Genomic DNA, 20,899 nt, shown 5'->3' with positions numbered 1-20,899 from the left:
TTGTAGCTTGCAACTGTTGTAGTTCTCTGATTTTGACCTTAATCTCTGATAACATATTCACTGAGTTATTATTATTATTATGTTTCTATAGTTGGATGTCAGCAGGCCAGATGTCACAGCATGCTTCTTTAAAAAAATAAAAACTATTGATGTGTTAATATAGTCATGAGCCGCTCCCATTGTTTTTAATTGAAGATGATATTTTGGGGAATTACTGGATGTGGGTTTAGGCAGTGACATGCCTGCTCTGCTGTGTGTGAATGTGGCGGAGGATAACACAGTGGACGGTTTATTGTCTGAGCATTGAAATTGGCTCATTTTTGCGTTGGGATTTCATTAAAGTCAAATAATGGGGCTGTCTAACCGTTCTGGCGAGGTGACTGATGTCTCCCATCTACCTCAAAGGAAACTAAAAAATATATTTTTTAACTCAACCTGCATTCATAGCTCAGCAGAAATGCATCTTGCATTTTAAATGGCTGGTTTTCTGAAAGTGATAATAAATGAAAGAACTGTTCCTTCTGCTTATCTTCACATGTGGCGTCTGCAGGCCCCGGTTATTAAATTAGAATTTAGGAGGTCTGTTAGTTTTGGTGCTCGCTAATGGAAGGCAGAGGCTGTTTCATCCATTTTATTAAGTGCTTCTTTCATGATTTGTATAAGGACAGTAAGGTATTGGCAGTGGTTTATTGTGTCTGTTCACAAAACAAGACATTTTGATTTGGAAAATAATAAATTGTGGCAAAGAATTATCTAATTTCTCATTAGTTTTTATCTCATAGGCCTGCATCATACTAATGGAATTAAACAGCAGCACAAACTTTTGGTTCGTTACAACTGACATGAAATCAATTGGTTACGTTGCTAATTTCAGTGGAAAAGACGTACATATGATTACATATGAAAGTGAGGTTGATGGTCTTTGAGTTCGAAGGCTTGAGGAATCAAAGGGGGGGGAAAGAAGGTGTTTCTGACCAATAGTCCAAAACTAAAGACTTTTAATTTGCTCTGATAATACGACAAAGAAAAGCCACACCTTCTCACATTTGAGAAACTTAAACCGCTGCGTCTTCTGTCGCTCTCGGCAACACTCAGCAATGCCTGACGCTCTTCACCGATGACGATCATTGTGCGTCTGTTTGGTTACTTATGGAAGTAGATTTTTACCTCAATCTAACACACTCTGCGCTCCGATAGTCCCGTTGAGTGAAATGACAAAAATAATAATTATAATAAGCCTGATGAAATGAATCTGAACACCAGGCAGGTCATCAGTCTCACATTAATAATGAACTTCTTATGGAAGAATCCGTCGCTCCTCATCTTACCTTGATAAATCTATTAATGGTGCTCCCTTTTTCTCTCCCCGGTGCATTTCAGCTAGACCTGATCTACTTGTTCTTCTTCCTCTTGTTTGAAGCTTTCTGTAGACGTGGGGGGTGACGGGCTTGTTCTTCACTAACAACAAGCATGGTGGGCTCTCCATCATTACACTCAAATTGTCAATTTCTTGCAGACAAATGACTTCCTGTTCCTCTGTATGTCCTTTCACTTCCCTTTCCCCTGCTCTTTTATCTTCTGCCTTGCTGTTTGTAATAAGACTGTAAAAGCCTTGTAATGGGTTGTAATTACTTTAAGTAACCATCCCTGCAATTTCATTATTTGAGGAGCTGCTGTCGCCAGGAAGAGTGAGAGGGGGAGGACAGCGGGGGAGTTTACTGGTGTGCGATATTTCTTGCGAAAGGTTACTGCGTCTCCACTAAGTTTGGAGACCACTCGGCTCGCCACTCCGTCTGATTCCATCAACTTTCCTGGCGAGGTCTATCGACTGGGTCGACTCGTTGATCCAAAGAAAGGAGGGAACACGCTTTGACTGAAGCCTTGAAAGCTCTTGTGCAGACAAACACAGAATGTTTGGGGGGGGGGGAAGAAGAACGAGTCGCTTAAAACAAGTGTTCCTATCAAATCGTCACTTGAAGCAGTGACTGCTGTGGAAGAGTACAGACGTGTACTCAAAAGAGAAACAATTGTTCTGTTTAGGTAAAGTATACTCAGAAAGCACATCTCTATGCTTTAAGCCTGCAGTCACTGATTCATTAAATACAGATTGACACTTTTATTAAGCTATTATAGTTGGCAAACAATTGTGTATTTACACATCCAGCAGACACACAGCAACACTGGAATTATTTTAAAGTTGTGCATCTCGCCACCTGCAGAATGCAATCCAATATTCACTCTGCTTTTAGCGTTTTTGCTCTAAATATCTGATTCTTTAGCTGCTTAATGCTCCACATTGTGCACTAGCGAGTCACTAACTTCTTAAAATTGTAAATAGACAAAACCGACACCTGCGTCAACGTTTACATTCAGTGAGTGCGCCCACAAATGTCGCAGGTGGCCTTTTAACTTACTTCCTTTTAATTCCGTCTTAAAGCCGTAGTTGTGTCGATTCACAACTCTATGGTCATGTCTGTCCTCCTCTTCATTACTCACCATCAGCTGGCTCTACTGGGCCCATTTAGACACGTTAATACTCCAGGTCTACCCCCTCCAACAATTCAAGACCAAGAGTCCAGACATTTTAATGGGCTCCTTGTGGCGATTCTCTCTCTCTTGGCATGAATCTTTCATGGTGCTTTGGAATTCGACCCACCAGTGGGAGATGCTCAGGAGACAACTTGGCGCGGGCCACATATCAATCCTAATGATCCGTTTTGGAGCGAGCGGCGAGCGGCGAGGACACCTGCCAGAGAGAGCAAGACAGAGAGATACAGGCAAATACATACGGGCTCATGTTGTACAAACGCCACAGTGAGTTGACATTATGACGACGAGTTAAAATACCCTGAAAACGATGTCATATTAAGAGCTGGGGATACCAATAACTGGCTTTAACATAATGCACCGGACAATCACTTCATGTAAACACCACGGAAGCTAATTCTCTGGATATGCTCTGCAAGAACAAATCTGAAGCTTACGGCTGGAATCCAGCTGTCTGCATCCGTTGTAGCTGTGAATTTGCTGAAATGATGCAGCTGGGTGTGAACATTTGTGCACCAAGGCTTGCTCACTCAATTACTGCGGAGACGTATTCTAATCAGAAGTATGTTGTGATTTTAGTGTGTAGTTACTTGCATATTTTGTAGCTTTTCGCAAGAGTAGGAGTTGTGAATCGTCCTTCATAACACGACTCACTAATTATATATATATATGATATTTTCTATCATGGGTGTAATTGTTTTCAGGTAGATTTTTGGGAGAAGATTTGTGTTGATAAAAATGTTGAAACACTCATTTGAGTCTCCTTCAATTATTACTATTCGCTCACAGTAATGAGCTTAACGAGCAGCAGCGAGTGCTTTGCCAGCGTTGTCCTCTCAGGCTACATACGGGCTTATCGGTGGAGGTCATCGAGGCTGAATGCAACCTGCAGGCATTACTCGGGGCAGTAAAACCTGCTAATAGGCACAGAGCTTTGTGAAGATGGAAATACATCCTCTGTTACAAAGTATATGTATTAATTTGAAATGGCTTTAAGTAGGGCTACTGCATTAACAAGGCAGAAATTGACATAACTTTTCACTGTGACTTCTTCCCCGAACACATGCTTCCGAACCAGAACCAGCGTCCTTGTATTTACTGGATTTAATCATTAAATGTTGAGCTTGTTTTGAGACGTTCATTAATTCCATGCATGAATGCTCTGCAGCATGGAGCTGCCTGGTCCTCCAACGTTGCCTCTTGTTTTGGGAGTTGCTTTGTAATTGACCACAGTGTTGTGCTGACTCTGGATGAGACCTCTCTGGCCTTCAGAGACCTACAGAGACTACATGAATGTGGTTTTGATAGGTAGGAACTGGCTGCTCCAGAGCAGGTATAACACTGGAAGCTGGAAGAAGTGTGAGGGGTTGTGTGGGTAAGGTGAGAAGTTCATGGGGAAAGCTGATTCTGTATCTTCTCTGCCAAAGCTGATGACACAGCACCTCGTTAACGCAGCAGTGTCTCTGGGCTGCCTTGCCACGGTGCCGGGATGATTTATTATCCGTGATCCACCCAAAGCCTCCTCAAATTAAAGGGATGCCTCAGCTCGCTTGAACCAAACATAACAACTACATTACAAAAGGTTCAGGGCGGGAAAGTGTCAAGTGTGCTTCGAGGCATGCTTTATGTATATTTATAAGAGTCATTGTTCATGCGGTATGAAATGATCCATGTTGTCTTAGCTGAGAAAAAGGTACTGCGGTCAGCAAAGTTTACACGAGAGTTGTGCCAATGTTTGGAGAAGAGGAACTGCAAATGAGCAGAAGTACACGGTCAGCTTGTGTGTAGCAGACACCATGAAGAATGTTCTTAAACTTAGAGGTTGGAGCTGTGGCTCATTAATAATCAAATGTGAACATCTTCTGCTTATTCTTTCTATTAGTTTTTACTCAGTATGGATTACAGCTAACTGCCATATGTTAGACGTTGGCATTATGAACTGTGTGTACGGTTCTAATATATTTTAACCGCTGTTTTCTCTTCCCTAAATCTGTACGGCTTTCTGTTCCTCTAGAACAGATAATAAACCATCGCAATCACCACTACAGTGAGACGCAACTTGCTGTATGACCATCGTAAGGAACTTATCCAAAGACGGTACAACAAGTGCGTACATTCTCAACATGGACGGTCCCAGTGGGAATCAAACTTTGAACCCTGGAAGTGTATTTTCCTGTTGTATAATGGCTGTAACACACCAGAAGTTACGTTTGAAAGCCGAACCATATCCTAAGCTTTGTGCAAATGAGATATATGTATATGCAGATTCCCTTTTTTTGCACAGTTTCGCTATTTTTCCCTTAGATCTTCTAAAAGGAACATGTAGAAGTATGAGAGCAGCAAGTAGCTCAGTTTTTATCATCTGCCGCAGCACTAATAATGATGTGGTTCTGCGTGTCTGTCGGCATATTCAGAAAGTCTTTTCACCACTGATCACACATATCTGATGTGTCCCTTTTCCTGTGTTTAAACGTTTTCTGTCATATCAGGAAACAAAAGTGCGCTGTAGAGTTTCCTCAGCAGGGCTCTGCAGAAACCCACACAGCTCCACGATGACGACTGTTGCTGTGCATTCAGCAGAAGATCTGCTCTAATTAGTCGTCTAGAATAAGCTGCAAATTGTTCAGCCCACCAGTTAATCTCGGCAGAGCCGCCTCTCCTGGGCAACGCAGGGTCCACTGAGTCCGAGCCCAGCTGCTAGCACCGTGTTTACAATGAATCAGAGTAGTGATCTTCACTGGTGGTTCAGCCCACGTCTGCCCACACGGTTGGCTAATTAGGGACAACCACAGTGAATGTGGTTCGTCAAAGCCGCTACACAAATATATATATATATATATATCTTTTGCTGTACAAGATATATTCTGCACTTCTCACCTGTATCGTTAAGCTGCAGCCTCGGAGAAACCAACTGTGCAGACTGGTTATGACCTGAAATCAGAGATTGTCATGCTAGCAAAGCCAATCCTGAAAGCCCAATGGAAGGAAATAGCAAGCAGCATGTCCTCCCAGGGAATAGTTTTGTATTGAAGATCAAAAAGGGGAAATGCCTGATCTACAACACGTCAGGAGAGAACACAGTTATCCTCTTTGGGAAGAACCCAGTGGGAAACCCCCCATGCCGACTATCATGGCAGTACGTTTGTTTTTGGTTAGCCGTTGGTTAGATAGTTAAAATATTAGCACAGCCTTCAGAAGACTTATCAGTTCATCTAAACTGCAGATTCAGGCCTCTCCCTCTGGCAACATCTCATGATACCGTCTCTTCCTCAACTAAACTACTGATTCTTTTAATGTTGCAACAGCAGACGATAAAGGTCCTCTTTGTGCTTTAGTTTCTTTCTCTTATACACCTGAGCTATTCTACTTCTCTGTCCAGACGGACCAGGTCGGGACCCACGCTGAGATAATTATACCATCATGCGTCATTTCCTCTGTTTTAGTAACATTGTTGATTTCCAGTGTAGCAAAGTACAGTTCTTCAACAGCTCTTTGAGAGTCGAGAGATTATTTAGTTCTGGGGAAATTAAAAAGCAGAGAAGAAAGTAGAGAAAGAAAGCCAACGCTGCTGCAAGTTTCAGGGTTTTCTAGGCCGTGATATTACATCTCTTCCTCTGGGATTTTAGTAAAGGCTTTTCAGTTGATGCGGCGTACATGTAATCACTTATGCAACTGTTTCGTTTATGATCCGGTTGATGTTCTGTGACGATCCCTGGTCGCGTGATTAGCCTCGCACCACTTCTGACCTAAGGTTTTGGTATTGTACCCCGGTCAATCCCTGCTCTGTGTTCGGTTATTGATCTCCTCTGCCCAACAACCAGCCAATTAGTAAACCAAAGAGCGGTCAGTGTGTCCTGTCAGATTGTGTCTGTGTCTTCTTTTTGCGCCCCTGGAAGGGAATCATTCATCTATTTGCTCTCTTGGAGAAGCAGAGTTTGGGGGGCGGCGAGCTCGGCTGTGGCTGCAGCTATTGATTAGAGCTGTGTGTGTTGTGTGCTGTGATGATGGGTTGTTACATCAGCAAGCCTGCGGCTGTGTGACCCCGCTCCTCCCACACTTTGACCCTCAACAGCACGTGTGTGAAAGCACAATGCCAGATATCGTTTTCCCTCCACTGGAATGAAACCTCTTCAGCGTGCACAGCAGGAAGGTTAGCCAAACCATTCTTATGGAGTGTGAGTTGGATCGTGCTCACATTTTGGTATGAAAACGAAGCTTTTCCTACAGGTCTTGAACATTTCCACAACCTTTCAGTATTTTTTAATACGAAGGGAGTTTTCATTTAAGGTACGATTGCTTTGTTTTGTGCTTGAGTAACATTGTCCCGCCTTTCCACTCCCCCCGCTGCTCAGCTCCCACTTTAGTTATGTTGTTCCGTACCCGAGTACCCTTGAATTTTCTTCTATGCTACAGTGTAGAAAAAGTGCGGCAATCACAAGATCCCAAGCCCCTACGATGGAGCCATTATAGTTTGTATGTCAGGAAGGAGCCTCTTTATAACCCGTTGTTGGGCAGTTCGAAGGATGAGCACATACAGCGAGCTCACCTCCTTGTATCGGTACAGTTAGTCTTCACACCTGATGCGAATATTACCCCAGTACACATGAACTGTAGCTTTTTAAGTGGACCCGGGCTATGAAACATTGCTCTATGGAGTCCAGTAACAGTAATTAACAAGGCCGATGGTGTGAGGATTTTACAAGAAGCACTGGGAGTTTTTTTTTTTAGACATTCATCACTATTTGGTTTACAGTCATAAACCTTCAGTGAACATTTCACTGTTGTACAGTAGATACTGTCACACTTTATTCATATACAAATGAGTATATTAATTAGTTTAATACTTTAGTAATTGTTTAAGAATAAATAAATACTACCAAATATATAGCAGGGGGTCAATACACTGTTAAATATATAACTGTGATATATATATATATATATATATATATATATATATATATATATATATATATATATATATATATATCTATCTCACAGTTTCCATCATGCCATTTGATCATTTCTGCAAAGACCGTGACATCCTTCAAATAAACGTGGAAGGACATGGACTTCTAACATTTACCAAATCCAACATTTTGTGCAAACACCTTTTTCCTATTACCTTTTGTTCTTCTGCTCGTGAAGCTGCCAGAGGAGCGAGACAGGCTGACATTATAAAAGATGGAGTAAGTTTCAAATATGACTTGAGACATTTGCTGCTTTTCATACTCGGAGGCAGAACATTATGTCGGGACACAATCTGACTGCTACCGGGTCCTTTTGTTCTTCCAACACCATCTGAAGACAATTATTACCTTTTTTAGTGTGAAAATATTTCCACCATAATATTCATTGATGTTATTCCCTTTAATCATATTGTGTGCTTGTTTTCCACACTGTATGAGATTGCTACTGCATACATTATTATTATTTGTTTGTAAAAGTGCAGAGATAAAAACGACAACAAAGAAGTTGTTTCTTCTGATCTATGAATGTTGTTCAGCACATAGAGCTTAGTACAGTAGCGTCAAAACAGTTTAATGGCGTATAATTCACCTGTAATCAAATCTCAGCTCTCTGACCCGTAGTCGCTGTTTTTCCTGAAGTTGAAGGAGATGTAACATTTGCGTCTTCGACGGACACTGCGCTCGTTTCATTGTGAGACATGGCTGGAGCTCTTGTTTTCTTTGAGGCGTCTATAATGAGCTTTTTGGTGTGACAGGATTTGCAGCTGGAAGGTTTGTCGGAGGTAATCGGATTCATGTTGTCTATTTCTCACAGGCTTATACGTGGCCACCTCTGGAGAGCCAGGAGCCTCGTGTAGTATTGATATTAGAGATGACGTTTTGTTACTGTGAAAATCCAGAGAGGGGAAAAAAAATAAAAAATAAATCCCGGACTATCTGTCAACATCTGTTTAGCATCTTTCGACAGATTGCACGAAGGGTACCCGCTCTCTTCAAGCGTGTTTGATCATGCTGAAGACAATTTCATTTCATAAACATGTCGTGGTTTGTTGAAAGCACTTTGAGTCGAGTATACCTTCAGATGGATGTAGTTTTTAATATATTTAAAGGCTATATATGCGTTCATATGCAAATCCTTCATGGCACCTCCTTTAGAGAAAATGTTAGGAAGTGAGTCTTACATCATCAGCTCTTGTGATACATGAGAGACATGAATGCAAACCAGAACATGAAGAACCAGGAAGCGTGCATTCATTTTAAGTTAATTTCCATAACAAAAATGTGATGATGGTGTGAGATACAAAGACTTTCACATTATTAAATCCCTTATTTTCTCGCGATCTCAATTCGTCCACCGCTTTGGTCTTTCAGACTGAAATATCTCAACGACCATTAAATATATTGCCAAGACGTTCATGTTCCCTGAACTTTGGCGACCCGCCGACGTTTTCCTCTTGGCCACCAAGAAGTTAACATTTTCTGTTTTGCCGTGAAATGTCTCGCACTTAATGGATTGCTTTGACATTTGGTGCAGATTTTCCTGCCTCCTCTCAGGGTGACTTGTAATAGATTGGATGATCCTTTGACCTTTTTAATCCAGCGCCATCATCAGGTCAGGCATGCTAATAAGCTACATCTAAGTGGTTAACATGTTGGACATGTGACACACAAACCTGGTCGCATGGTCATTGTGCGTATATATATATATATATATATATATATATATATATATTGCTTATTCTGCTTTGTGATATTAATTTAGCAATGTCTGACGAAGATCTTTAATGAGCTGGTAACCTTTCAATTAGTTTTTTGATCCTGCGCCGGTGTGACATCTACCCTCTGTCTCGCCGTGGCATTATAAGCATGTTGCTCTTTCTCGTGTTCTCTTTTTGGATTGTCGTGAATGCATTTGATTGATTCGCTTACATGCTTCTAAGATAATTGTAACTGTTGCTACCAACAGAGATGAATCACTCAACTTTGGACTTTTCAGCTGAGATGATTACACTTTTCGTCTCTTCATCTCTCAATTCCCCGTCTTGCTTTCTCTGTTAAACTGCATCAAAGACTTCCTTCCTTCACATCAAATCACATGAAGATCACTTTCTTTTTCCCGTAGCAGTTGAGAGAGGATTACAGGGCATCAATTTCCGTGTGTTCTTATCTATTAAACTTGCTTTTCATCTACTGACATCATTCAATCTTTAATTTAGGAGGAGAAGCTGCAGGGGAAATGTCAATCTCATTGTCTAGCGGTGCGGTTTACGTGCGTTAATTGCATGCCTGTACTTAATCCCGTCTGATCAACAAGCTATCGTTCCCTTTGCTACACTAAGTTAATTCCTTCTGTGTTTGGAGGTGTGTTGCTTTGTTGTCAGTCCAGTGACCCGTATGTCTGCTCTCTTGTTTATGTCACAGATGATGAAGTTTTCCTGGGACAACTACAAGCTCTACGCCTGGGGCAAGAATGAACTGCGGCCTTTGACGAAGAACGGGCACATTGGCAACATGTTTGGTGAGTGTCAGCGTTTTGCTCGAGGCCAGTTCATTTATCTTTATCTTTCCAAGACCTGTTGACCTTTTTCTCTGGAAAGGTTTTAATGCACAAAACTGTGAGGTATGTGTTATTGTGTAAGAATTGGATTTCAGGCGACTCTACCAGCCTTTAAAAGTTGAGAATGGGGGGAAAAAACTTTCACAAGCTCACAAATTTTTCCTGCACTTTCACCAACAACAACAAGGAAGAAGTGAAGAAGTAGTAAGTTCACTTAGTTGTGAGGCTGATGCATTAAACTCAAAACCTCCCTCAAGTGGAAGGGAAGCGTTTTTTGATTCCCTTAAACTTAGGGGAAAACAAACTTGTAAGGTATTTAAAGCACAAGAGTTATATTCTGCATCAAGCTACACTGGTGTTATGTGAGCAAAACAAATATCACAGAGAAGTTAATGTAAAGAAGTGAGCCAAAGCAAACAGTGCAGTCTGCCCTTAAAGTTATATTTAAACCAAAACTGACAGCCAACTCTCTTCAAAGTAAAAAAAAAAAAAAGGTAAAGTAGTTTCAATCGTCTGTTTTTGATGGACTATGCTGTTAAACATATTTTTAGACATTTAACGTAATCGTTTAAAAGTGATGTTTTTATCCTGAGGAAGTGTCCTACCTGCAGCCAGTTTATTTATATTCTTCTTTAAATGATTAGCTGTGCACTTTATTCCTCCTTGTGTTGTACTTTAACTTGGATTATGTTGGTTTACTGCACACAACAATTGTGATATTGAATAATAATTGTTTTAGTTTATCTTTCTAGCTTTTCCTTTTGGTCTCTCGGGTCAGAAAAACAAACAAACAAAAACCATTTGAAGATTTCAACTTGGGCTCAGGGAGGTTGTGATCGGCTTCTTTTGAGACACTCGTAGTTAAAAGGAGGCGAAACAATAAAAAGTGTAATAAAGTAGATTTCTGTTGGTAATCCTTGCACCGCCTCTCAAAACTATTTCTAATGAAGTACATTTAAAACAAACTCCTTTTCTATTATCTGTTTGGCTTGTCAGTTGAAAGGAAACATGTCGCACCTGTTCTGTCTCTCTCTCAGTAAGCTTTTGTTACCATATCGTCTGGATGTTTCACTGAGCACGGGGAACCTCACAACCTGCCAGCGGTGTCTTGCTCTCCAACAGCCTCTAATTGGAGCCTGATCCAGAGGGGTCCTCAGGTCCTCTGCAGTGGAGCATATCAGTCCCTTCACACTGCTGAGCCGGAGACATATCCCATAAAGAAGCCTTTAATAAAAGGTGGATCAGCTCTTTATTAAGAGTCGGACACGTACTGTCTTCCATACGTGAGGTCTCCCTCCATCACATCTGTAGGGACTCGGGATTATTAAGGCGATGATGCGAGCTCTCTTGAAAATACAGCTTGTAATCTCTTTGCTGCTCTCATTCCCCCGATGTTACAAAGGTCACAGTCGGGAGGAATCCCTTTGAAGCTCTGTTTTTAAATCACGTGATATGTGTTTATATTTTTAAAGCAACCAATCCAGATTTATTTTCTGATGAAATTCAATGAATAAGCTGCGTTCGGCAAGAAGGACAAGTGCATTTGATGATGAAAAGGATAATATGATACACATTTATATTTTTACAGGAGTACATTTAAATATACCTTTTTAATTATCCAGTGCGTTCACTAACAAACACCATACATTGCCCAAAATACATGAGGTTAAATTCCCACTCGCTGGTATTTGAGGTACCTTTTCTTAATTGAATTGACTTTTCTTTTAGTTTAATTGGACTTATATTTAGTTGCAGGCAACTTACTTTGTTGAATGTCATTTTAGTATGCTGTAAAGAATAGAGAACTGTTAGTGTTCCTTTAGGTGAGTTATCAAAGCATCTTTTACTCACGCCCACTTGTATAGTAACGCATCATTAAAAAGGAACAACAGCCAAAGACATTGAAAACTAATGGACTGTACTGTTGTCAATACTAAAACTTGAAGAATGAGAGGGACGATGATGGAGTCGGTTAGTGTGAGTTGTTTGTGTTAAAGCTGCAATAAGCAATATCCCACTGCTGGAGGGCAGAAAGTAGACACACGCACACGCACACACACACACTCACACACTCACACAGCAATGAGCCTTGATATCAGCTTATTAAATTGTGATGGCAAGCACATTAGTAAACAATCACTATACACAATTTACAAATGCTGTACTAACGGAGCAATATCGGCATCACATTGGGGCCGCTTCTCTCAAGTGTTCCAGCTGCAGTTTTAGCTTGTTTAGTCGACTAAAGCTGGATTTATACAAGACGTAGGGCGTCTATATAAACATTAAAATTAAAAACTGTGCCAACTTGTCTAATGTGTATATAGTATGTTTATATTTTAGTTGTAATAGTTTGGTATATTATGGTTAATTCTAATTTATTCTTTATATTGTGAATTCTATAAATACTATATATATATATATATATATATATATATATATATATATATATATATATTTTTTTTTTATATATATATATTTTTTTATATATATATATATATATATATTTTTAGATATTTTTATATATATATTATATATATATATATATAAAAATATTTATACATATATATATATATATATATATATATTTTTTATATATATTTTTATTTATATATATATATATATATATTTTTTTTTTTTTTTTTTTTTTTTTATATATATATATATTGTTGTAAGTAAGTTTCTTGTTGTTGTCACTTCAGACTGTGGGTAGCACATAGTTATCTTTTGTTATAAGTGGGAGGTAGTGGCGCACACACACACACGGAGCAATGTGTGTGAGAGCGAAAGTGACTCCATGAGGCCCAACGATTGAAATAATTGGGTAATAGCAATTACAACATGCAGAAAGATACAAACTGGTGCATTGATTATCATTTGATCAGCAGCAGTAGCAAACCTTTCACATAAGAGGAAATTTTTTGTAGATAAAAAGGAAAATGACATTTCTCTCACCCCAGATAGAGATTCTACTGCTATGCATGTGTGATATGAATACATTTTTTTCCCTCACAACACATACAGTATATCTCAAAAGTGAGTACACCCTTTAGATTTTTGCAAATATTCTGTTATATCCTTTCAGGGGATAACATTATCCTACTGAAACTTTGATATAACTTAAAGTAGTCAGTGTGCTGCTTGAATAACAGTATAGATTTATTGTCCTTTGAAAATTACTCAGTACACAGCTGTTAATGTCTAAACAGCTGGCAACAAAAGTGAGTACACCCCATAGTGAACATGTCTAAATTGTGCCCAAAGTGTCAATATTTTGTGTGACCACCATTGTTATCTAGCACTGCTTTAACCCTCCTGGGCATGGAATTCACCAGAGCTGCACAGGTTGCTTCTGGAATCTTCTTCCACTCCTCCACGACGACATCACGGAGCGCACGGATGTTGGACACCTTGCACTCCTCCACCTTCCTCTTGAGGATGCCCCACATGTGCTCAATTGGGTTTAGGTCTGGAGACATACTTGGCCAGTCCATCACCTTAACCTTCAGCTTCTTCAGCAAGGCCGTTGTCATCTTGGAGGTGTGTTTAGGGTCATTATCATGTTGGAAAACTGCCCTACGGCCCAGTTTCCGAAGAGAGGGGATCATGCTCTGCTGCAGGATGTCACAGTATATATTGGAATTCATGTGTCCCTCAATGAAATGCAGCTCCCCAGTGCCGGCAGCACTCATGCAGCCCCAGACCATGATGCTGCCACCACCATGCTTGACTGTAGGCAAAACACATTTGTCTTGGTACTCCTCACCAGGGTGCCGCCACACACGCCGGACACCATCTGACCCAAACAGGTTTATTTTGGTCTCATCAGACCACAGGACATGGTTCCAGTAACTCATGTTCTTGGATTCATTGTCTTCAGCAAACTGTTTGCGGGCTTTCTTATGCATCGGTTTCAGAAGGGGCTTCTGTCTGGGGCGACCGCCATACAAACCGATTTGATGCAGTGTGCGGCGTATGGTCTGGGCACTGACAGGCTGACATCCCACTTCTGCAACCTCTGCAGCAATGCTGGAAGCACTCGCACGTCTATTTTTGGAAACCAACCTCTGGATATGACGCTGAGCACGTGGACTCAACTTCTTTGGTCGACCCTGGCGAGGCCTGTTCCGAGTGGAACCTGTCCTGGAAAACCGCTGTATGATCTTAGCCACTGTGCTGCAACTCATTTTCATGGTGTTGGCAATCTTCTTATAGCCAAGGCCATCTTTGTGAAGCGCAATAATCCTTTTTTTCAGCCGCTCAGAGAGTTCCTTGCCATGAGGTGCCATGTTGTCCAGCATTCAGAGAGAATTGTGCCCAAAACACCAAATTTAACAGCCCTGCTTATCATTTACACCTGAATCCTTGTAACACTAACGAGTCACATGACACCAGGGCGGGAAAACAACATCATTGGGCACAATTAGGACATGTTCACTATGGGGTGTACTCACTTTTGTTGCCAGCTGTTTAGACATTAACAGCTGTGTACTGAGTAATTTTCAAAGGACAATAAATCTATACTGTTATTCAAGCAGCACACTGACTACTTTAAGTTATATCAAAGTTTCAGTAGGATAATGTTATCCCCTGAAAGGATATAACAGAATATTTGCAAAAATCTAAAGGGTGTACTCACTTTTGAGATATACTGTATCTCACATTGAAGCCACTCATTTGAAATGTGAAATAACTCCAAAGGTGTCATCATAATGGATTGCGCAATGCTCAACTTCTGGCAGCTAATTGCCATCTTTATCTGTGCTGCGCAGCAAAGCAGTGGATCTTTAATGCAGATTCACTCAATGCAAACAATAAAAGCAGCGAAAGAATAAGCAATTTTTCTGCCACTAGAGAAATAGTCCAGTCTCCAAGTGTGGGGGAAGGGGGAACGTCTTCGTGTCTAATCCCATAATGAAATATATTTTCATTCTGCATAAAGCTGGCATCATTTTCAGCTCCCGCCCGTCCTTGTTTGCGACACAGTGTATTATCTGCGAGTCAAAGGGAGAGTAAGAGAGAAAGGGCATCATGCTAGGAAGTAAATGTCACATTGTTGAAGGGTGGTGCAGGAAGCCAGGTATGAAATTGGATGCTGTGTTCTTTAATTTAATCCCCAGAGTAAACAGAAATGCGGCGAGATTGGATCTACAGTTAGTGTTTACGTCAGAAGCTTGTCAATATGCTGCGAGTCAAGAGAACATCCCTTCTTCTGTGCACTCAAAGAAGCACGACACAAACCGCAGAAAGGCAGAGAGAGGGGAGACGTTTTCCTCTCCTGCTGCTGCACCTCACTCACTCCTTCTCTGGCACACTTTCCCTTCACTGTAATCTTCTCTCAACCCCCTCATTGCTTTCTATTTTTACTGTAATCCCTTTCTTCTTTTCTTTGTCATGACCCCTCAAGGCTGAAAGCAGCTCTCTTTTTATTCTTTCCTCTCATTCGAAGTTGGTTCTGATAGACCTTTTCTCTCGTTTCCCCTTTGTCGTTTAAAATACAGTACGTCTTTAGTTGCTTATTAAAGTTTCTTTTAGCTCAGGGCAATTAGAAAGAGAAAACTGGGCTATTTCCAGTACGTTCAGCGATTCTGCCTCCTAAGGAGTTATCACACGGTGAGGAATAGAAATTTATGGAGAAGTTCAAATATGCGCATTCATGTTCTCTCAAGAAAAAAAAAAAGCGTACTTTTTTGATTAGTAAGCATTATGTTAACACACTTTTAAATGTACGGTTCAACTATTGCACTAGACAACCTTAAGTATATTTCACAGATGAATTATTGGGTTGTTAATTGATTAAATGTCAAAGATCATCCGGTAGCTGCACTATTTTCCCCGTTCCCTGTTGATTTCATTAGATGGCTTTCGTATCCAGGTAATCATGTCGAATATTAAACCTCCTGGAGCGGTACGACATTAAGGAGAGCAAAGGTCACATTCTGGTGTGGTGTGACGGATGACAACATTTGTGTTATTTACTTTGTCGCCGGCTTCAGAAATCGTCTAATCGTCCAATTAGTTTTGGTAAAATATGACGGAAATGCATGAACTCGCTGTGAGTAGAAGGATTTAAGGACAGTGATGTGAAAGAGGTTTAATGCTGTTAGTTTTTGAGAGTAAAATTATAGCGTTTAATATTGAAATGATGACCTCCATGTTGGAAAAGTTGATCTTCGTTTAAAGAATACACAATATGTGTTTTTCACTGTTTACAGAATGGACTCAGTGAAGCTGCTTGGGTTCATGCGGGGTTTTGATTTCCATTAGTAAATTCTATCAGTACATTCACGCTTAAGCTTAGAGAAATCAACTGTGTCCCCGTTGGATCTTGTCTTTGCATACTTTAGTGTTCATATTTACATGCATTAATAATGACTTTTAAGGATTAGCCGTAATATTTGTTTATGATATTATCAGCAGTTCCCACCGTGACTGACATAAATCACTGAAGAAGGTCAATTGGATGATCTGCTATTAAAGTCCAGCAATAGTGCATCTTTAAGCAGCAGGTGCTTACTGGTATTTCTTTAAACCTGCAATAAAGTTGTGAACACAACATTGACATATCATCAGCTTTTAAAGATGGGATTTTCCACACCCTGCAGTTATGGAGCAACATTATCATTTATTAAGAGTCCTGTTTCAGGCCGCCTGGCACATGTAAGTCCAATATTCACTTTCCTTTTTAGCTTTGTTCTTGGTCTCCAACTGCTCAGGGACATATCTGGCCCTTTTGCTGCTAAATGCTCCACCACATGTTCATTAGCTCGTCTCTAACACTCTCTCTGCTGTTTTGATGGTAGTGTACGCTGGGTTCTTCAAGACTAAACCAAAACAGTAAAGATGTTGACAGCTAAACAATAAGATTAAACTCGCCATAATGCTCTTTCTAAAGCCAGGGGGTCTCCGTAGGCTTTGGCCATCATAGATCATTTCATATGTAGACAGATGATGAGCACGGTGGTACAACGAGTACCAAGTCAGATAGCTTGGAGCAAAGGAAGAGGTGAAGATATTAAAGCTTCAGGCTATTGGGAAAGACTTAACTCCCATGTGTTGATATGATCTGACTCTGGCAAAGTGACGCAAAGTCATTTTGGGACCCTTGTTAACTTTGCAAGACTTGCAAGCCAAAGCCCTCAGCGGAGTGAATTATTTTCAATGTTTGGCTCCCAGACCTCTCGTGCCCTACTTTTGTGGCGGGGAGCATTAACCAAAAGTGTCAGTAGTGATGGTTCTATATTTCCAGCTTATCTCAGAGCAAGGCCGAATGGAGCCGACAGCCTTGATTTTAAATGATGTTAAACACAGACCGGGCGTTATCCTTAGGAGGTAATATTTGATACGCAGAAGTACTACACACTCAGGAATGTTGGTTCATTCGCCAAAAGAAGATACTGATCCTTATTTTACGACCACCCTTACAACACAATCCAAAAGCTTATTTCTTTGGTGTTTTGATGTCTTTTTTTCTGAATCAATATTACACTTATGAGATGATTACATGTGTGGATGAGCCATCCTGCTTTCCTTCAACTAAAGCAGACTGTATCCAGAGGATCACCTTTTAGTAAGTTTGTTCGGCTTGTTTGTGTTTTTATTCTACAGCATCTTTGTGTACCCTTTTCAAAGCTCACCATTCACCACCGTATAACTGGAAGAAAATCAGGTTGGATGGATCGTTGTTTATCGGCAGAGCCTTGTCAGCGAGGCTGTTTTCTGTGGCCTGTAAAGTAAAGGTGATTCAGGAGAGCTGTATTGTGAAAGTGGATGTTCTTTGGCTCTTGGACAGTCTCCGGGATGCGTTATTCTTCTTTCTCCTTTGTTACCAGTCTGGGAAAAAGCTTGAAAATGGGTCCCTCAAGGCAACTCTGTCTACCCATCAAGCGTTCTTGAACCCTTTAACGTGTTTTCTATTCCCTTTTGGCTACAACAAAGATTTGGGAGGGCAATGAAATGGACTCCTGTGCTAACCTCTTGTATAGTAGAGGGTTAGACATGAGGCTTTCAGAATGAGTGGCACAAAAACTCAATAACAATTCTTCACAAATAGACACAGACTCCAAGATCAAAAAGAAAAACAAGGTGAAATGCTGACCAAGGTCCCTTTTTGTGTGCTGTTTGTGATAGAAATCACCCTGGACACCATGTTGGCTTTGTGGTTTTCTTGGACAAAACATTTCAGCCCTAACAATATGTTTCACAACTCTTCATGACTCTTTAAATCAAATTAACACCACTCATGTATGGTACAGCAAGTGTGAAGCTACAATAGTGTGGCGTCTTTAGCTTAGCATAAAGACTGGAAACCGCTACAGCCTATCCCTGACCCAAGGTAACACAATCAAAAACCAGCGTCTCTAAAGTAATTCACATGTTGTATCTCTTCTGTTAAATTCGTACAAAAATGTGTCGAAGCGAGAAGTTTGGGTTTACAGACGTTATATGCTGATGCTGGTTTTTATCCCGTAAAATCAAAACTTGTTGTTTTGACACCTAATTTTCGTACACATGGGATATAACATGTTAATTAGTGAGCAGGTGTATTCTGGTTGATTTTAGTACCTTTTGGACAGAGCTAGGCTAGCTGTTCCCCTCTGTTTCCAGTGTTTGTGCTAAGCTAAGCTAACTCTCCACTGGCTGTAGCTTTATATTAAGCAGACAGAGATGAGAGTTGTATCCATCTTTGCTCTGTAACTCTCTTTGACTTCCTTTTTCTTATCTTTCTTTTCACGCGACTCGTTTTCCATTCTTATTAGCGAACTCATGTACTACATCACTTTTCCCCCCTCGCTATGAAGTGAGAAACCCAACCCTGGAGCCTAAATGGAGGATTCAGGCCTCTGTGATCGACGCCACGTCAGTAACTGAAGCACATGGCACATTAAATGCAGAGCCAGAACCACAGTCCAACAGATGCTGGGGACAAGACTGCTGAAACAAGAAGAAGAGCATTGCATTAGGTGTGACAGCTGTCCCTCCCTCACTCCAGAGATTTTTCATCAACAATAGATGTCCTATTCCTGTTAAGGGGATTGGCTACATGCTGCTATTCACAATTGCTATCACGCTCTCTGCCCGTCTACAACAAATGAAAGAGTAAAGACCCCATTCTACACATGGACAAATGGTTTTCTATTTTTTCCGCCTTTTTATTTTTGGATTAAATCATTCTTTTTTTTCTTTTTCTTTCTTCCATTTTGTTCCAACTCAATGCTTTGCCCTCATTTTTTTACTTTCCCTCCTCACCCAAAGAGGTGCAATTAAAGACCATAAGGTCACAGTTTTTTTGCAGAGAGTTGTCCTGGAATACAAAATGAGCTTTTTCACAGGCTGAACCCGTCACCTTTACTCTCATGGCATGCCCCGGGACCATTTAAAACCAGTAGCGTTTATTAGAAAATCCTAAGGGCTCTTCAGATGATGTAAAGTGCTGCCAGGTGCTCTTACATGATGGAGAGCAGAGGAGGAGGGACAGGATAGTTTGAAAACTTGATTTAGCTTGGATCGATCAAATGATGAAGCCTCGCGTATTTATTATTTAGTCGTCTCTTGCTGGAGGTGCAAGTGAAAGGTGAAATAAATGTTTTATAGATCAATTGGGGGTCCTCTGGATCCTCGGAGCCCCTCAAAGTGTCGAGGGATTTTCACCAATTTTCACTGTCATACATCGTTATTATTATAATTTTGATCAGCAAACAAAGCAGTGACGGCGCTTCTGAAGATATCTGCTGAGACGGCACATTTGCAAAGACAGCGCTGCTTAAGAGGGACTCCTAAGGGACTCAGATATGCAAGCACACACATGCATGCATGCATACAAATGCATTATGCTGTTAGGACCTTGAACTCCTCTTTGTGTTTTCTAAGGAACAATATATTAAAAGCGTTCAACTGGCCACCACTTCCACCAACAATTGCCCGCTCTCTTCTCTGCCTTCATATTAGTCAGAGCAGACATATTTTCCCTCCTTCGCATTTACCTCCCAACAGGGCTTGTGCCTGGCCTTGAAGGGGTGCTCTGTGAAGGTTGGAGGGGGGGGGGGGGGGGGGAGGGGAGGGGGCTGGTAACCTCCCCTGTCATTAGAGTTAAATGAAGGGCTACACAAATGGCGCCAATCACCTCCCGTCACGTTGGAGTCACACACAAAGTGAAGGGTTGTCACCATCCACCCACTTTCCATTTTCTACTCCATCCATTTCAATATCCCACGGGCTCCATTATCATGCGGTAGAAATCATCTGTCTCCATAGCGACCAGAGTCAGGTGACAAATCAGGATCTGGTCGCTCCCCCGTCGCCAGAGACGCATCCCGAACCCTCCGTCCAATATTGCCTGTTTGTACTGGGACCAATAAGGCCTCAAACTGAATCTGCCGGCAGGACACGTCACATTTCATCACAATTGTATATTGTACGTTTTACTATCGTGGGAATATACAGCAGCAGCAGCAGCAGCGGGCGGGGGGGGGGGTTGGAAATGATTTATACAGACGTTGTGTCACTACGATATGAGGGGATCCGCATAGTGGAGCACAACCTATGCTGGATTTGTGAGATGTATACCGACCGTTTAACTGAAGAATGATACAAATCTGATAAAAACATGTTTGCACGTAACATCAACAAACATTAATGTAGAGATGTTCTAAAACATTTAATGCTGTTGTTTACAGCTCCGCCAACATCCACGCCTAGAATAATATATCTGTGTTATCAGATGATAACAGCGGCCCGACGATGTATTAGTCGAGGTCTAGTGCACAGAGAAACAATGTGTACATTATCCTGCTTATTGAATAGTGCAAGGTGAGTTTGCTCTTTGCAA

At 41.0% G+C, this 20,899-nt stretch overlaps 1 protein-coding gene across 1 annotated transcript in view; it reads left to right on the top strand.

Annotated features, from left to right (window-relative positions):
- Positions 1 to 20,899, top strand: part of LOC115020844 (mannosyl-oligosaccharide 1,2-alpha-mannosidase IA) — a 161,101-nt gene that overhangs the window by 56,885 nt on the left and 83,317 nt on the right. Inside the window, 1 exon segment of the mRNA XM_029450856.1 lies at positions 9,936 to 10,032. Coding sequence (XP_029306716.1) covers positions 9,936 to 10,032 — 97 coding nt within the window.

Source organism: Cottoperca gobio, chromosome 16 (genome assembly GCF_900634415.1).
Source record: "Cottoperca gobio chromosome 16, fCotGob3.1, whole genome shotgun sequence".
NCBI lineage: Eukaryota > Metazoa > Chordata > Actinopteri > Perciformes > Bovichtidae > Cottoperca > Cottoperca gobio.
Note: the sequence above shows the minus strand (reverse complement) of the source record. Positions and strands in the feature narration are given on the sequence as shown.